Source organism: Dermacentor albipictus, chromosome 1 (assembly GCF_038994185.2).
Source record: "Dermacentor albipictus isolate Rhodes 1998 colony chromosome 1, USDA_Dalb.pri_finalv2, whole genome shotgun sequence".
NCBI lineage: Eukaryota > Metazoa > Arthropoda > Arachnida > Ixodida > Ixodidae > Dermacentor > Dermacentor albipictus.
This window is the reverse complement of record NC_091821.1, coordinates 293,398,481-293,417,293: the sequence shown is the minus strand read 5'-3', so window position 1 is coordinate 293,417,293 and position 18,813 is coordinate 293,398,481. Positions and strand designations below refer to the sequence as shown.

At 47.4% G+C, this 18,813-nt stretch overlaps 1 protein-coding gene across 1 annotated transcript in view; it reads right to left on the bottom strand.

Annotated features, from left to right (window-relative positions):
• Positions 1–309: 309 nt before the first annotated feature.
• The window catches only part of LOC139057222 (zinc finger protein 22-like), a 138,044-nt gene continuing 119,540 nt past the window's right edge, over positions 310–18,813 (bottom strand). The window contains exon 3 of the mRNA XM_070535073.1: positions 310–858. Coding sequence (XP_070391174.1) covers positions 833–858 — 26 coding nt within the window. The 3' untranslated portion in view covers positions 310–832. The remainder of the gene's footprint in view (positions 859–18,813) is intronic.

Here is an 18,813-nt window from a genome sequence, read left to right as displayed (position 1 = left end):
ATAATCGGCAACCTACTATTCGTCAGAAGAGTACGCATTTGGGCTGGCTGGTTCATGATTACAAGCAGTAAAACAGCGCTAAACAACAGGACGAGGAGAGGGACACCGACGCAGCCATCACCAGACGCCAGCGCTGGTGTGTTTTTTAGCGCTGTTTGACTGCTACTATTCGTATTCGATCCGGCGACCTCGAGCGATGGGTGGCGCTGTCTTTTGCGGCTGTTTGTGGACACCTCGTGGCCGCTCGGCCACGCCGCCACTCACACCTCCAGGCAGGCGCCGATGGCTGATGCAGAGAAGAGACAGACATCGTCCACCAAGTTATTTATTGTAAAGTAAAAGGGTCCTAAAAGGGCAGTGTACCAAACGATTGTGACAGCTGCCCAGTAAATCATTCTTTCAAAGGAAATGCTGCGGAAACGGACAAATATGTAAGGCACATCACTTATGTCTGTGTTGAGATGCATTTCGACATCGCTGCACATAAAAACAAGGCCACCCGGCAATGCGCTCAAAGTGTCATTTGTGCGCATTACATTGGACCAAGATTGTACAGTAGCGGGTGCCACCGCGTGTTGCCCAAATGGCCATAAATAAGCACTCTCATAAATAGATTTGGCGGGGAATGTGTCGAGGCGGCTGATCACAGGGCTCTATATGGGAGTCCGCCAGGGCGTTGAGCAAGTGCGTAGCCCGCCGTCTGTTTTTGGCACACACAGGCGGAGGTTTGTACTGCGGGGCCGATCGAGGTCCGGTCGGTCGCCGGCCAGAATAGCAGCAAATGGAGCGATGGTCGCTATTCTTAGGAGGCGCTATCACAGCGGGAGATCCTTCAGCGGCCTGGCTCCTTGGGCGGAACTGCGAAGAAGATTGTGCACACTGAAGTCACGTGTCTCGGAGAGCTTTAATCTTCGCCAAGTCAAACGAGCTCGCTCATTTCGTCTGACAGACTGCGTTTGCTCAATAATATGCAACTACATGCGATCGTTTAAATTGCGTTTATTTCCATGCATGCTACACAAATTTTGATCGCATGCAGTGTTTATGATTATGTACCGCGCATGTCACAGCTTTGCTCTAATGCAATGTTTATGCACTACACCGTTCAGAAGGTATGCCGAAATAAAAACGCCAATTCAGCAGGACCCGCCGTGGTTGTTTAGTACATAGCCATGATGTTGGGCTGCTCAGCATGAGATCGCAGGATCAAATCCCGGCGACGGCGACCGCTTTTCGATGGGGGCGAAATGGAAGAACACCTGTGTATTTAGATTTAGCTGCAAGTTAAAAACCTCAGGTGGTCCAAATTTTCCGAGTCCCCCACTACGGCGTGCCTCATAATCAGAAAGTGGTTGTGGCACGAAAAACGTCATAATTTATTTCAATTTAAATTAGCGGGATGCGCTATGCGAGACCTTGACGCGGAGGTGTTACGGAATCGATGTATGATGCATGGTATCACACAATGCGATGGGAAACCGATGTGCATCAATAATGGCTATGGTGGATGTATGCAAAGGAAAGCACGGCTCATATTAAAATACATTTTAGGAAGCTGTACAATTTGTGCCATTATGCCACAACCCTAATCTATACAAAACTATACAAAAATGTGTATTGCCCAGTGGTCCGTAGCGAACGGTGCAAAGAATGACGCTGATCAAACATGAGGCACATGCGTATCTCGTTGAATATCCTACCCTATTCTATAATTAGGTCCACGTGCTGTAGACATGCAATACAGTTGTTGATTTTGCGCTTGATCATGCAGACAAGTGCGCTCACTTGTTGTTCGGTCAACCTGCTGCAGTAAGACGGCTTAGCACGTGTATAGCAATGGATGAATGACGAGATGGGCAACCGAAGGCTTTTTGGTCAGAGAGACATTCAGCAGAGCTCCTCAAGGAGCTCTCGCTGTGCCCCTTCAGGGCCGAGAATGAAGTCCTCCGATGTGCTTCCAACGCTGGCTGGGAAAGTGACCAACAGATAACGAAACCTTGGAAAGCATACGGCAAATAACTCGTTTTTTTTTCATTCAGACGTAAAAAAATAAAGGGAATTGAATGTGGACGAAACAAACTACCGCAAGTAAGAACCTAGCCCGCATCAACGCATCATGCGTGCGATACCTTTTGCCAATCAGGATACCGCGGCACCATTCTGCCATCCACATTCTTGGGTATTAGTGTATAAGTAAAACACGTAACCATGGGAGTGTTATCCAGCGGCATCACTCATGGCCATGCCCGCGGATGCAAAACATCCTTTTCTATCACAGGCCTCATGTAGCACGTGAATTAGGGATAAGGCCACTGTCCAATAAACCCCCATATGCTACCGGAAGACATGAAAACTCCTGTGGTCGAGACCATCGCTGTGCAATAAAGGACAAGATGGGGTACCCTGTGGCCGGATTTTTGTTAGGCCAACAAAAATATAAAAGCGACCGAAATTGCAACCACCGAACGCAGAACCGTCTGCTGCTTTTATTATTATTGTGATAGCATTTATACGAACACTCAAGGCGAAAGTTTGCAGTCGCTGTGATATAACATCCAAGTGCAGTATGAGCGCTTGCGCAGTAACTGGCGGATTCGAGGGAAATCCTGCGAGCCAAGAAGGATGATGGTTTGACGGGCGCCGCCCAATTTAAGAGGTCCGCTCCTCTGCCTTTCATACGCGCACGTCGCCTCACGTTTTTGAGCGAGCGAAGGATGCTCCCTTGTCGAGTTGTGGCAGCGCTTGCTTCACTCATCGAACGGCAGCTTGCGCGAACCATGCTTAGTGTAGTTCTTCGCTGTCAGTGCTTTGCCGTTTGGGCGAAAGTGCGAACTTTTATTACGATAGCAATTATATGGACACGCCAGGCGCATTTCCGCCGGCGGCGCCGCGGTGTTCAGTGCCATCACTACATGGGCGCTGCTGTGGGTGAACGCGCGCTGGCTTAATCTCGTGGGCGCAGGAAACGCTTCCGTAGAGGCAGAAAGGGGCGATCTGCTCGAGTGTGGCTCGGCTGAGCGACCTGCTTTCGTTGAGGGCTTCGTTCGCCGCTTAGTTCGCGTTGAGGCGCAGCATGACGGGCACGCTGCTGTTGCCGCTCTTCCCCACGCCAGCGTTTTGAGATGATTTCATGTTTGTTTCTGCGTGCGTGACACCATGCTTGTTCATTCAGTTAGTAGTCGAATGTTGATTAGTGTGTGCGGTCGATAAAATCACTAATCTTAGTTCACTTAGATGGGTAATAATTTGCTAACAAAATTGGTGATTCACCTTTGGGGTGAAACTGCGACATTTTTTTACCAAATGGACTCCACCCCATTTTATGTTTTACTTTGTTTTGAAACGCGAGAATACTTGATATTGTTATGTGCTATTTCTCGAACATATGCATTTGAATAAAGAATTCTGCTACTCGAACAAAGCCTTTTACTGCCAGATTTTCATGTTCTGCAGAACGTAAATGGGCGTTGTGGTAGGCCGCGGCGTGAATGATGCTGAATGCGATGAAGCCGGCAATGTTAAGATGCAGTAAATATAAAGGAGCGAAAACGCAGACGGAGAAAGAGGTCGGCACGAGCGCCGTACTGTCAACAAGGTTCTTTTCAGCAGGGACGCTTATACGCATGCATCTTTACTTGTGCGCGAAGGGAACCACTGAAATCTACACACGCTCAATGAATCTATAAAAAGCTCACTCCACTACCTGCATAGAAACCATGTTGTAGGTTCCGCTCCTTTATATTTACTGCCCAGCACTGCAACCATGTTCGCACTGGCTCCGCCGGATAAGCTAAGCCCCATGTTTCACCTCCAGACAAAGAAATATCATTCTTCCATTCTACAGAGAGCTTTCTGCCAAGTCCGTGTCAGGTTTTGTTAGTACGTTTCTGCGACTGTCGGTTGCCATCAGTTAAAATCAGGCAATTCAGAGATGAGGGCAAGCTCGGACAAAACAAAACACAATTCGTTCTAAAAAATCCCCATGCACGAGGGATACAGCAGAAGCACACGAGGGCATTACACACCAGGAAATAAGGGTAAACCACATATGTACTAATTCACAGTTTTTGAGAACGCTACAAAAAAAATAGGTTAAAGGTTACAAAAAATTGGAAGGCACAAACTTGTCTTTGTTGTTTGAAAACACAAATTCGTTTACCATTAATCGAGGAATATAGCAAAGCAGGCGGTTTGAAGAAAGCATTTTAGCACATATGTTTTTTTTATAAACAAACTATAACAATGGCTTTGAACTCTCTTCGTAAGCTCAGAAAAAAAGCTAATGTAAGAATTTGTTTTAGTGTATAGAATTCAGCTTGTTCCAGAAATAGTCCACAACTTCGGAATGTCTTCAACAAGTGAAGCAAAGTATACCGTAAAATCTGCCGTCCGTATTCAGTTCGGCAGAAGATTCACAAGTATAGGTTACAAAATAAATAGTAAAGAACATCGGCCCTTACGTGAGGGACATTTATAAAAGCGTACTTAGTATGACAAACAAGCATTTCATACTGACAGCTAAGTTCCAGTCTTAAAATTTGCATGCTGGTATAAAATTAAACCGGCGGAAAATTTATTTCGTGTGCGCGCGATACCCCTTCACTAGGCCGCTTTTGGTACGCTTCTACGTGGCATGTGCCCCGCGCTTTCTGTAAGGGCCTCCAGCGTAGAAGCGTACGAGAAAGCGGCGTGCAAGTATGCTCGACGCTTAGGGGAGTCACCGCCGCAGTGAAGACACCATGCTGCCCTGACGAAGAGGGCACCACTCTCGAAACTGTCGGCATAAATAAACTTTCAGTCTTCCTTTACGCCAACGCCCCTATTGGGCCCACACTTCTTTATATATATATATACTTACATACATTAGTGAAGCATGCACTCACAGGATCCGGCACAGAAATAGTTCAAAGAGTAGAAGCACCCGAGAAAAATAGCAGAAATTTACAGGCCTTCATGAAGGGTCGACGTTCCGTCGCTCTTTTGATTGCCGAACCCCGGCCGAGTCATCAAGTCGACTGTTATTTTTCCTAGGTACAACTGTTCTTTATATATACGCATGTAGCGCTGTGCGTACTGCCACCGCTGCGGCGCGAGACCCGAGCTGCTGATGCCAAGAGACGGGTCATTAAGAGCTACTTCCGATCTCTCGAACGAGCTTCGATAAACCCCCTTTCATTTGGCGGAGGTGTTGGATAACCTCGAACACTCCGAAGACGGACGCTGCCCCCTGCTGCGACCATGCCTGACGAAACCAGCCAGGAAGATGCACCACACAGCCTCCAGCGGTCATCGTTCTTTGCGTGTTGCGCGAGCGTGATCCTGGCATCTTTAGCGGCACCGATGATCATGCCAGGGAGGATTAGTTGACATCGTACCAATGGTTCCGAAATCCCCAGCACGATTTCACAACATCGAGCGCATTCAAGACAAGTTTCGCACAAGTTATCGCCCCCCCTTGTGTTCAAGCTTTGCCCTTAACAACGCTTACGTGGGTGTGCGCAACATCACGGCGAAATTTTCACAAGTTACATCGAAGCTGTCATTGACCTGTTATGAAAGGCATTGATGAAGACGCCTCCAAAATGTTGTTAGCGAAGGATCCGCGTACCACGGCGGAAGTTATCAATTTGTGCCAAAGTTTGGACGAGCTACGGAAACAACACATCTTAGCTCGGCCCACCGCCCACGCAAGATTCGCTAGCAGCATTGGTGATTGGCGACAACCACACAACTTTGCTGACGCAAATAAAAGAACTTGTGCGCGAGGAGGTCGCGCGACATCTCTCTATTTCGCCGACCACGGAGAAGCGTTCTCAATATTTGGCTCCAGCGACCCGACAGACGATTCAAGAGCAAGTGACCGAATTTCTTCCACCTCCGTGTCAGCCGGCTCCAGTGGCCGCGCCTCTACCGTAAGCTGAAGCCGTTCGACAGAGCGCCTCGTCTGCCGGGGTTCTCTCCTCCGCCTTCAGCGCCTCGCCCGCCGGTGCTCTCTCCTCCGCCTTCACCTCGCCAGCCGGCGGCTCCCTTTATCAGTGCACAGCAGCAGGGCGCAAATCCTTGGCGCACTGCTGATAACCGCCCAATATGCCATGCCTACGGTGCCCCGGGACATGTAGCGCGCTTCTGCCGCCAGCGCTTACCGGCTTTCGGGGGCTCCCCGCGACCACCCAGCTCCGGCTTCGACCTTTCCGTAAACCTCAACGACCGTGTACCGGAAGTCTACGCTGCTGATGACATACCAGCGCCGCAGTCACAGATCTATGGTACTCGTCACTCACTTTCCCCTTGTCTGCGCCCACTCTCACCCATGCGACGTAGGCCCAGTGTCAGTACTACTGAGGCGGGAAACTGATTTTCGCAGTTCCTGAGGCACGAACTGCGTCGTTGTCGGAATATCCAAGTCCTCGTTTTCTTCCCGCCATTGTTATTAAAATGTCCATTGATCGTATCAAATATCTTGCGCTCGTCTATACAGGTGCTGCTGTAAAACGTGATTAGTGAAAAGTTTTGTCGTGCATTATGGAAAGTGCCCATGATGCCTTCAGTACTATCGCTTAGAACAGCCAGTGCACAAGTTCAGCCAGTCACTATGTGCACTGTCAGAGTGCTGATTCGAAATATCTTGCATTCGATTATTTCCTTGTGGATTGGGAAGAATTGGGGATAAAAGTTAATGGACAATACCTTAGTAACTTGCGATTCGCTGATGATATTGCCTTGCTTAGTAACTCAGGGGACCAATTGCAATGCACGCTAGCTGACCTGCAGAGGCAAAGCAGAAGAGTGGGTCTAAAAATTTATCTGCAGAAAACTAAAGTAACGTTTAACAGTCTCGGAAGAGAACAGCAGTTTACGATAGGAAGCGCGGCACTGGAAGTGGTACGGGAATACATCTACTTAAAGCAGGTAGTGACGGCGGATCCGAATCATGATACGGAAATAATCAGAAGAATAAGAATGGGCTGGGGTGCGTTTGCCAGGCATTCTCACATCATGAACAGCAGGTTGCCAGTATCCCTCAAGAGAAAAGTGTATAACTGCTGTGTCTTACCAGTACTCACGTATGGAGCAGAAACCTGGAGGCTTAGGAAAAGGGTTCTGCTTAAATTGAGGACGACCCAACGAGCTATGGAAAGAAGAATGATGAGTGTAACGTTAAGGGACAAGAAAAGAGCAGATTGGGTGAGGGAACAAACGCGAGTTAATGATATCTCAGTTGAAATCAAGAAATCGGGATGGCAGGACATGTAATGAGGAGGGAAGATAACCAATGGTCATTAAGGGTTACGGACTGGATTCCAAGGGAAGCGAAGCGTAGCAGGGGGCAGCAGAAAGTTAGGGGGGCGGATGAGATTAAGAAGTTTGCAGGGACGACATGACCACAATTAGTACATGACCGGAGTTGTTAGAGAAGTATGGGAGAGGCCTTTGCCTTGCAGTGGGTGTAACCAGGCTGATGATGATGATGATGATTTCCTTGTGCTAGCATGTTGCTTCCACGATGTGATTCTTGACCGGGATTTTCTTTCCCGCCATCATGCCGTCGTTGACTGTGCACGTGCTGAGGTTCAGTTCTCCGTTCTGTGCGATTTGCCATCTCACGACTTTCACGTTCATGATGTTAGCAGGATCTGTGTTGCCTTAGATACTGACCTTCCTCCTCACAGTGCTGTATTTGTCCCTCTTTCATGCGCATCGCTTGACGACGCAACGGTCACGCTTACACCCGCTGCCATTTTCAGTTGCCGCCAGCCTATGTTGTTGCCTTTCGCCCTCCCCACGGTTGACTATGATGGTGCAGAAATACTGGTTTCGAACCCAAATTAGTACACTTTGGCTTCGCAATGTGGCGAGACTACTGGCACCATCCAGACTGTGGACGCTGACGTTAAGCGCATTTCCCTATTGCAGATGACGTAGCTACTGCTAACGTACCAGCACTGACACTCCATGTGCACTCTGACAGAATATCACCGGATGTTTTTTGTCGCTCTATTGCCGATGACCTCGGACCGACACAACGTGAGCAGCTCCTTACTCTTTTACATGATTTTCACGCCTCTTTTGACTTGAACCAGGCGTCCTTAGGCCGCACAAGTATCATTTCTCACGTCGATACGGGACATCACGCACCATTACGCTAGCGTCCGTACAGCGTGTCATCCACTGAGCGTCGTGTCATCAACAAGCAAGTTGAAGACATGCTTGAACGTGGTGTTGTCAAACCATCCTGCAGTCCTTGGTCGTCGCACGTAGCACTCATTAAGAAAAAAGACGGCTCGATTCGTTTCTCTGTGGACTATCGTCACTTCAGCAAGATTAAACGAAAAGATGTCTCTCCTCTACCGCGCATAGATGACGCCCTGGATTGTCTACATGGTGCCGAACCCTTTTCTTCCTTGGGCTTGCGATCGGGCTATTGGCAAGTCCCGATGAACGAGTCCGACAGCCCGAAGACAGCTTTCATTACGCCTGACGGCCTGTATGGGTTTACGGTAATGCTATTCGGCCTATACAATGGGGCCGCGACATCCGAAAGGATGATGGACAATATTCTGCGAGGCCTCAAATGGCAGATGTGTTGGTGTTATTTAGACGACGTGGTAGTTTTCTCTCCTGACTTCACCACTGCCCACTCTTGTCTAGGCGAAGTTCATACTTGCCTTGCCACCGCCGGCCTTCAACATAGCTTTATTTTATTTACTGTGTTATTTATTTACACAATACTGCAGACCGGATCGGTCTAAGCAGGAAAGGGTACATACATTTGTTAGTAATCACTATGCCTTAGGATGAGCAACAATGTTGAAGTTACAATTTACCTCCAGAAAATATAATAACAAAACTAAACAAGGTTACAAAGCAAATACACTTTGTGAGAGTACATGCTCCAAACACAGGTACATAGACAAAGAAGCACACTATGCACAGTTAATAAACAATCATCATTTCTAACCATACATATCACCATCATCATCATCACCATCAGCCTAGTTACGCCCACTGCAGGGCAAAGGCCTCTCCCATAGTTCTCCAACTACCCCGGTCATGTACTAATTGTGGCCATGTTGTCCGTGCAAATGTCTTAATGTCATCCGCCCACCTAACTTTCTGCCGCCCCTTGCTATGCTTCCCTTCCCTTGGAATCCAGTCCGTAACCCTTAATGACCATCGGTTATCTTCCCTCCTCAATACATGTCCGGCCAATGCCCATTTATTTTTCTTGATTTCAACTAAGTCGTCATTTACCCGCATTTGTTGCCTCACCCAATCAGATCTTTTCTGATCCCTTAACGTTACACCCATCATTCTGCTTTCCATAGCTCGTTGCGTCGTCCTCAATTTCAGCAGAACCCTTTTCGTAAGCCTCCAGGTTTCTGCCCCATATGTGAGTACTGGTAACGCACAGCTGTTATACACTTTCCTTTTGAGGGATAGTGGCAACCTGCTGTTCATGATTTGAGAATGCCTGCCAAACGCACCCCGGCCCATTCTTATTCTTCTGGTTATTTCAGTCTCATGATCCGGATCCGTGGTCACTACCTGCCCTAAGTAGATGTATTCCCTTACCACTTCCAGTGCCTCGCTACCTATCGTAAACTGCTGTTCTCTTCCGAGACTGTTAAACATTACTTTAGTTTTCTGCAGATTAATTTTCAGACCCACCCTTCTGCTTTGCCTCTCCAGGTCAGTGAGCATGCATTGCAATTGGTCTCCTGAGGTACTATGCAAGGCAATATCATCAGCGAATCGCAAGTTGCTAAGGTATTCTCCATCAACTTTTATCCCCCATTCTTCCCACTCCAGGTCTCTGAATACCTCCTGTAAACATGCGGTGAAGAGCATTGGAGAGATCGTATCTCCCTGTCTGACGCCTTTCTCTATTGGGATTTTGTTGCTTTCTTTGTGGAGGACTACGGTGGCTGTCGAGCCGCTATAGATATCTTCCACTATTTTTACATATGGCTCATCTACACCCTGATTCCGTAATGCCTCCATGACTGCTGAGGTTTCGACTGAATCAAACGCTATCTCGTAATCGATGAAAGCTATATATAAGGGTTGGTTATATCCTGCAGATTTTGGTATCACCTGATTGATAGCGTGAATATGGTCTATTGTTGAGTAGCCTTTACGGAATCCTGCCTGGTCCTTTGGTTGACAGAAGTCTAAGGGCGCATTCACACCGGCGACTTCAGGAGGTCGCGCGACCAAGTTGGTCGCTTTGCGACCAGTCGCAAATGGTCGCAAACGGTCGCCTTTCTCGAAAAGCGACCATTTTGGGCGAGTCGCTCTCTGCGCGATTTTTCAGTCGCGCGACCGTTGTCGCAAAACTGATAAACCAATCAGCGGCGCACCGGAAGTGATCTTTATTGTTTCTACATCCGGCCTCCTCCGGCGTCGCATTCAAATTCCGCGTAGATTCCGAGAGTTCTCGCTGAGAACGATAATCTCCGGGATTGAGACTTGCGGGTCGCGCTGAGCCGGGCTTGACGGTGTGAACATCAGTCGCCTTCCGTCGCTTTTTGATTGCTAGTCGCAAATGGTCGCGCGACCTCCTCAAGTCGCCGGTGTGAATGTGCCCTTAGGTGTTCCTGATTCTATTTGCGATTACCTTAGTAAATACTTTGTAGGCAACGGACAGTAAGCTGATCGGTCTATAATTTTTCAAGTCTTTGGCGTCCCCTTTCTTATGGATTAGGATTATGTTAGCGTTCTTCCAAGATTCCGGTACGCTCGAGGTTATGAGGCATTGCGTATACAGGGTGGCCAGTTTCTCTAGAACAATCTGACCACCATCCTTCAACAAATCTGCTGTTACCTGATCCTCCCCAGCTGCCTTCCCCCTTTGCATAGCTCCTAAGGCTTTCCTTACTTCTTCTGGCGTTACCTGCGGCATTTCGAATTCCTCTAGGCTATTCTCTCTTCCACGATCGTCGTGGGTGCCACTGGTACTATATAAATCTCTGTAAAACTCCTCAGCCACTTGAACTATCTCATCCATATTAGTAACGATATTGCCGGCTTTGTCTCTCAACGCACACATCTGATTCTTGCCAATTCCTAGTTTCTTCTTCACTGTTTTTAGGCTTCCTCCGTTCCTGAGAGCCTGTTCAATTCTATCCATATTATAGTTCCTGATGTCCGCTGTCTTACGCTTGTTGATTAACTTAGAAAGTTCTGCCAGTTCCATTCTAGCTGTAGGGTTAGAGGCTTTCATACATTGGCGTTTCTTGATCAGATATTTTGTCTCCTGCGATAGCTTACTGGTTTCCTGTCTAACGGCGTTACCACCGACTTCTATTGCGCACTCCTTAATGATGCCCATGAGATTGTCGTTCATTGCTTCAACACTAAGGTCCTCTTCCTGAGTTAAAGCCGAATACCTGTTCTGTAGCTTGATCCGGAATTCATCTAGTTTCCCTCTTACCGCTAACTCATTGATTGGCTTCTTGTGTACCAGTTTCTTCCGTTCCCTCCTCAAGTCTAGGCTAATTCGAGTTCTTACCATCCTATGGTCACTGCAGCGTACCTTGCCGAGCACGTCTACGTCTTGTATGATGCCAGGGTTCGCGCAGAGTGTGAAGTCGATTTCATTTCTAGTCTCACCATTCGGGCTCTTCCACGTCCACTTTCGACTAACCCGATTGCGGAAAAAGGTATTCATTCTCCGCATATTATTCTGTTCTGCAAACTCTACTAATAACTCTCCTCTGCTATTCCTAGAGCCTACGCCATATTCCCCCACTGACTTGTCTCCAGCCTGCTTCTTGCCTACCCTGGCATTGAAGTCGCCCATCAGTATAGTGTATTTTGTTTTGAATTTACCCATCGCCGAGTCCACGTCTTCATAAAAGCTTTCGACTTCCTGATCATCATGGCTGCATGTAGGGGCATAGACTTGTACCACCTTCAATTTGTACCTCTTATTAAGTTTCACAACAAGACCTGCCACCCTATCGTTAATGCTATAGAATTCCTGTATGTTATCAGCTATTTCCTTATTAATCAGAAATCCGACTCCTAGTTCTCGTCTCTCCGCTAAGCCCCGGTAGCACAGTACGTGCCCGCTTTTCAGCAATGTATATGCTTCTTTTGTCCTCCTAACCTCACTGAGCCCTATTATATCCCATTTACTACCCTCTAATTCCTCCAATAACACTGCCAGACTCGCCTGACTAGATAACGTTCTAACGTTAAACGTTGCCAGGTTCAGATTCCAATGGCGGCCTGTCCGGAGCCAGGTATTCTTAGCACCCTCTGCAGCGTCAGAGATCTGACAACCGCCGTGGTCAGTTGCTTCGCGGCTGCTGGGGACTGAGGGCCGGGGTTTGATTGTTGTATTCATATGGGAGGTTGTGGCCAAGTACTGCACCAGGGTGGCCAATCCTGCTCTGGTGAGAGAGTGCGTTACCGGTTCTGGTCGCCGGGATCAGGCCGCACTCAAGGCCTGTTTGTGCAATTTTCTCAACACACGGTTTTTTTTATTTTCCGGTGGAGAATTGCGCGGCACCGGGATTTGAACCACGGTCCTCTTGCACGCGAGACGGATACTCTACCGTCCGCGCAGTAGTTAAATTAAAAAATTAAATTATGGAGTTGTACGTGACAAAACCACTTTCTCATTATGAGGCACGCCGTAGTGGGGGATTCCGGAAATTTCGACCACCTGGGGTTCTTTAACGTGCACCTAATTCTAAGTACACGGGTGTTTTCGCATTTCGCCCCCATCGAAATGCGTCCGCCGTGGCCGGGATCCGATCCCGCGCCCTCGTGCTCAGCAGTCTAACACCATAGCCACTGAGCAACCACGGCGGGTCCCGCAGGAGTTGTACGCCTCATTTAACCTACAGTGGTGCCCTATTTGATCAGTCAAGGTTGACCAATCTGAGCTCGGTTATACCGCACGGATGGCACTCGGCTAGAGAACCTGGTATTTATGACTTGCACATGTGTCGTCATGCCTAATTGAGGATGTATATAATTTTTTTTAGGAGGGTTCCTGTACAGTCATAAAATAAAGGAAAAGACATTAAAAAGAAAGAAAAAAACAAAAAAAAGGAACATGACAGGTGATTTGAACTCATGACCCTTGGATGTTGCCCGGAAAGATAGCTCAGTCGGTTGGTTCGTCAGGCCCCAGGTTACTTTCAAGCGCCATAGCTCCTGCTCCGAGCCTCATACTTACGTGGAAAGGGACTGATGTTGAAGGCATAATTTCTTGGGAAAATGGGGGGGAAAGATGAGGGGGGAAATATGCGCTCACCGAGAGGGCATCGTCAGCACGAGACCACCACCAGGCACCTTACTGAGATGTGGGCAGCTTCGCGGCCGGAACGAAACCTCCCTTCTCCGCCGGCCAAGAGGGGAAAACGCGCTTTTCGATCGCTCAAGGTTGCGCGGACATAGTAGTATGGCTCTAGCGTGCAGGAAAAGCTTAAACAGGTGCGAGGGTGGCACGCATAGCGTGGAAAGCTAGCCGCCAGAATAGCTATCTCAAGGACTGCTGGTGACGAGGGCGAAATACCTTCGTGTAATTATAGTAACCCTAATAGGACTACTTTCAAAGGAACAAAAAAAAAAGAAAGGAAACGGCCCAGAGGGCTATACTACGAGTGCTATGACTGATAATTTTCTATATATATATATATATATATATGTATATATGTATTCATCTCATCTATGGGATCGCATGCGCGCGTTGTTGCTGTGTCTCTGCGTGTATTAGTGAAGAGAGCCAGTTTAAGGGCGGAGAAAAATGAAGGAAAGGAAAGCAAAATTGCAGCGCCGTAGTTTTAAAGCGCACCCGTGGTAGAGAAACGGAAGGCGATATAAGCGTGCGTGGCTATGATACGCACACGATAGCACAGCAATCAGCACTCGAATATAATTAAAACCCTAATAATAATTGTAAATATTCATCGCATCTATGGGATCTAATGCGCGCGTTGTTGCTTTGTCTCTGCGTGTAGTAGTGAAGAGAGCCATTTTAAGGGCGGAGAAGAATGAAGGAAGGGAAAGCAAAATTGCAGCGCCGTGGTTTTAAAGCACACCCGTGGTAGAGAAACGGAAGGCGATATAAGCGTGCGTGGCTATGATACGCACAAGGCAAACTGCCTTATAATATTTAGACTTGAGGGAAAGCTTCGTTAAGAAACGATAGCACAGCAATCAGCATTCGAATATAATTATAACCATACATATACAAACATACATATATAGAGGCTCTCAAAAGTTGAAGGAGAGGTGAGTCATGAGGCAGGGAATTCCAGTCGGATACTGTTTTCGGGAAAAATGGATGTTTGAAGAAATTCGTTCGGCCAAATATTGGCTTGATGCTATGCCTATGTTTATGTCGTGAGGGTCTGGTTGTGTCCCTTTCGAAGTAGTCCTGTGGCTGAATGCCTGGTTTTCGAAAACACAAGGAGTGAAAAAAGCGCAGCCGGGCAGCCTTTCCTCTTCCAGCCAATGGCTCAAGGGCTGCCTGATGTATCATGGCGTACGGAGAGTCCCTTCGCTCATACCGGCTATATATAAACCTTACTGCTAATCTCTGGATTTTTTTCTAATTTACCTATGTTGATTGTGGTGTGTGGTTACCCTACTATGCTGGCGTATTCAAGAGTAGGTCGAACAAATGATTTGTACGCTTGAAGTATAAGTACGCTTGATGAATTTCCTAATTTATGTTTTAAGAACCCTAGCCTTTTCCTTGCAGAGGAGCAAATGTTGGAGATATGGAAGGACAATTTAAGATCGGATGTTAACGTCATGCCCAGGTATCTGTATTCTTCCACTTGACTAATTATGTTGTCCCCAATGCCATACGTAAATTTCATTTTGTTCATCTTATTCGTAGCACATCAACAAACGGTTTTGTCATAATTTACTGTCATATCCCACTTGTTACACCAGTCTGCAAGGAGCTGCAACTTCGAATTTAGGACAAGTTGATCGGATACAGAATGAATGCTTTTGAAGATAATGCAGTCATCGGCGAATAACCTGGCCGACGTGCTTAGTTACAGCACACCTAACAGGTCGATAATGTAAATATTAAATAAAACAGGCCCCAAGACTGAGCCCTGAGGAACACCTGAGTGAACATCTAAGAAGCGGGAGCAGTTGCCATTAATTTCCACATATTGTTTTCTATTATGTAAATGACATAACCCAAGCCATGATATAGGAAGGGATACCTATTTCTTTCATTTGGGTTACTAATTTGGAGTGAGGAACCCTATCAAACACCTCGGAGAAATCCATAAAAATTATATCTACCTGACAGCCACTGTCGAGAGTTTTTGTTAGATTATGTACGGTATCACTTAGTTGTGTAACAGTAGAAAAATGTTGCCGAAAGCAATGTTGCCTGTTGCTAATTATTTCATTCGTGTCTAAAAAGCTGTTAAGGTATTTGAGTATACTATGCTCTATTAGTTTGCAAGGAATAGAGGTGAAAGATAATGGGCGGTAATTATTGATTTCCGATGGATTTCCTTTCTTTAATACGGGTACGACACTCGCAACACGCCAGTCATGGGGTACGACGCCTAACTCTACAGATTTTTCAAAGATTACGACGAGAAACCTGGCTAAAATTTCTGCATACTTTTTTAAGAATGCCGCGAGAATGTTATCAAAGCCGGCTGATTTTTTTGGCTCCAATCGCAATAGAAGTTCGGTAACACCTTTCAAAGAGATCGTAATGTTGCTTGCGCCATCACTAACTGACGTGTTATCAATCCTTGCATCAGGTCTGGAAAATACGCTTTGACAATGGAGGTTGAACCTGTCTGCCATTTCCTTTTTGTCCGTGGCAACTTCCCCGTCAACCGTTACTTGGTCTAACTTTTTATTGCCCTTATTTGAAAGGTACTGCCAGAATTTTCGAGGATTTTTCGTTGCAAAACGACCAAGTGTCTCGGAAAAATACCTGTCTCTTGCTTTTTGCAAGCCATGCTTAAGGGAGGCGCTTAATTCTGTAATTAGTGACGCATTTTTATTCTTTTTCTTCCTGCAGAGCTTGATTTTCCGTTTTAATTGTATTAGTTCTCGCGTTAACCAAGGGTTTGTTCTCCCTAGTTCCTTTACTTTTTCTGGTACAAAGTTTCGTATGCTGTAATCGCAGAGGTATCGCAAAAAGTGCCCCTTCGGAGCCCACCAGCTGACCATACTTGGCCATGTCGTTTCCAAAGAAGGCGTCCTTCCCGACGCTGACAAGCTTCGTGCCGCCGCAGAATTTCCGCGGCCGACTACAGTGAAATAGTTCCACATTTTTGTCGGTCTTTGCTCTTATTTTCGTCGCTTTGTGCGAAATTTTGCCTTCATCATTGCACCCCTGACGACGCTCCTGGATGGGCGTGGTGACCTTCGCGATTGCACTCCAGCATGTGACCAAGCCTTCACAACTTTGCGTCATCTGCTTGCCTCACCACCTGTTCTACGGCGCTACTACTCGAGCGCACCGAAGCTCATATGGACGCCAGCGGCGTTGGTCTGGAAGCCGTCCTTGCGCAACGCAAGCCTGCCTTCCCGGAATATGTGGTGTCAGGATTGGGGACTCAATCCCATTGCTCGTGATCCGTTGTCAGGATTGGAGTCGGGCATGAATTATAAGGTAGCTGGCCCATGCCGTCGTCCGACTTATCCACGCTGAGGACGTTGATGAAGGGAAGGACTGCTTCTCATCGAGAAGCAGTCCTTTATTTACAGGTTATTTACAGGTTATTTACAGGTTTATTTACAGTATTTATATCAGTCTAACATGACTGTTTGAGAACGTACTTCAGTCTAACATGACTGTTTGAGACGTACTTCAGTCTAACATGACTGCTTGCGGGAGAGAGTGTCTCGACCATCCGCACAACAGCAGTTTTTAAACACTTGGTCCTCCCACGAGCAAGGTGATGCGAACGTTCGTTTAGTTATCACAAACTAGCCACCTCCCCGCAGGACGGTCTACGTACACAAATGCACACACGTTCGAATGTCCGGAGCCGACGTCAGAGGTGCCCCGTAGAACTCGCAGCCCTTCCGGGTTGCGCGTTGGGGAGTTCGGGAATAATAGTTGGCCCGCCGAACTCATTCCGTCTCAAAGTCGATTTAGTCACGCTGTGGCTAGAAGCTGGCGGCGACGCCTCCGGAATGTTGCCGTCATAGTCGTAAGTGGGTGGCAATCTTGCACTGCAGCTGGCCATTCTTAACAGCACCGGGATGTTGCCGTCAAAGTCGTAAGTGGGTGGCAATCTTGCACTGCAGCTGACCATTCTTAACAGCGCCGGGATGTTGCCGTCTGGCTCGCAGCGACCACTTGTGTATTGATGTCACCGCCCCAAAATATCCAACAAGGACAGGCAACTGCAAAATTAACCCCACAACACGGATCTGCGCCGAGATGACGTACATTGGCTCTCACCTTAGACCCACTAGGCTTCAAAAAAAAACATAAGTGCAGAAACAAAAAAAATGCTGCATTTCGCTATGCCAATTTCTGAAGCAATTTCGTGTTGACAAATTCAGCAATCATGGAGGGAATCCTGCTAAATGAGAGGGGATCTTCTTGGCTTAAGAAAATTAACACTAGTAACCCTAAAATTTAGGCGGGACCCTCAAACGCAGAATTCAAATTAGCCTGCTCAAACCATCCGCATTGCTATGCAACTTTCCCTTCTTGCATCTAACGGAGAAGTTGTACTCTTGGAGAGTGAGGCTCCATCGGAGCAAGCGGCCATTTTTGTGTGACATTTGATTGAGCCACGTCAGAGGACAGTGGTCGGTCTTGAAGATGAACTTCGCTCCGTACATGTAACGCGACAACTGGGCGGCCCAAACTAAACAAGCGCATTCCTTCTCTGAAGCGCTGTAGGCTTCCTCCCTTACATTTAGTTTAAGGCTGGCATAGAGGATAGGATGCTCCTCGTTATCATCGCCGACCTGTCTAAGTACCACGCCCATACCTCTGTCGCTTGCGTCGCATTGAACCAGGAATTCCTTTGTGTAGTCTGGCGCGCGAAGCACAGGACCAGAAACTAATAGCGTTTTCAAACTTTGGATAGCGTTTTCTTTGATTTTATCGCAGTGTACGTTACTCGGTGCTCCCTTTCGGAGGGTGTCCGTTAATGGACTTGCCATTTGCGAGTAATTCGGAATGTACCGTTGATAGTACCCCACAAGTCCCAAAAATTAACGAAGGTCTGTTTTCGTGCGAGGCAGAAAATTCTTCAATCACAGCTATTTTCAGCTCGGCCGGCCGTCTCATGCCCTGACCGACAACATGGCCCAGATAAGTAACCTGCGAACAACCAAACCTACACTTTTCCGCTTTCGTCGTGAAGCCGGCTTCCCTCACCCGTGAGTACACCTGTTTGAGGTGCGATACGTGTTGTCCCCAGCTGTCCGAAAAAATTGCTACATCATCAAGATAGGGCAAAGCAAACTCCTGCAAGTCTTTCAGGACAATAGCCATTAACTTAGAGAAGCTATACGGCGCGTTCTTCAGCCCGAAGCTGAGTGCGAGAGGGCGAAAAGTGCCTACAGGTGAGATGAATGCGGCATAGCGGCTGGCACTTTCTGAAAGGGGAACTTGCCAGTACCCTCGCACGAGATCTATAGTTGAAATGTATTTAGCAGCGCTAGCTCTTTCAATTCGTTCCTCAATGTTGGGTATCGGGTACAGCTGATCCCTAGTGATGGCATTTAACTGCCTGTAGTCAACACACGGACGACGGCACTTGTTAGGGGTTTCTACCAGTATTAGCGTTGACATGTAGTCACTCTCAGCGAGCTCAATACCTCCCAACTCTAGCA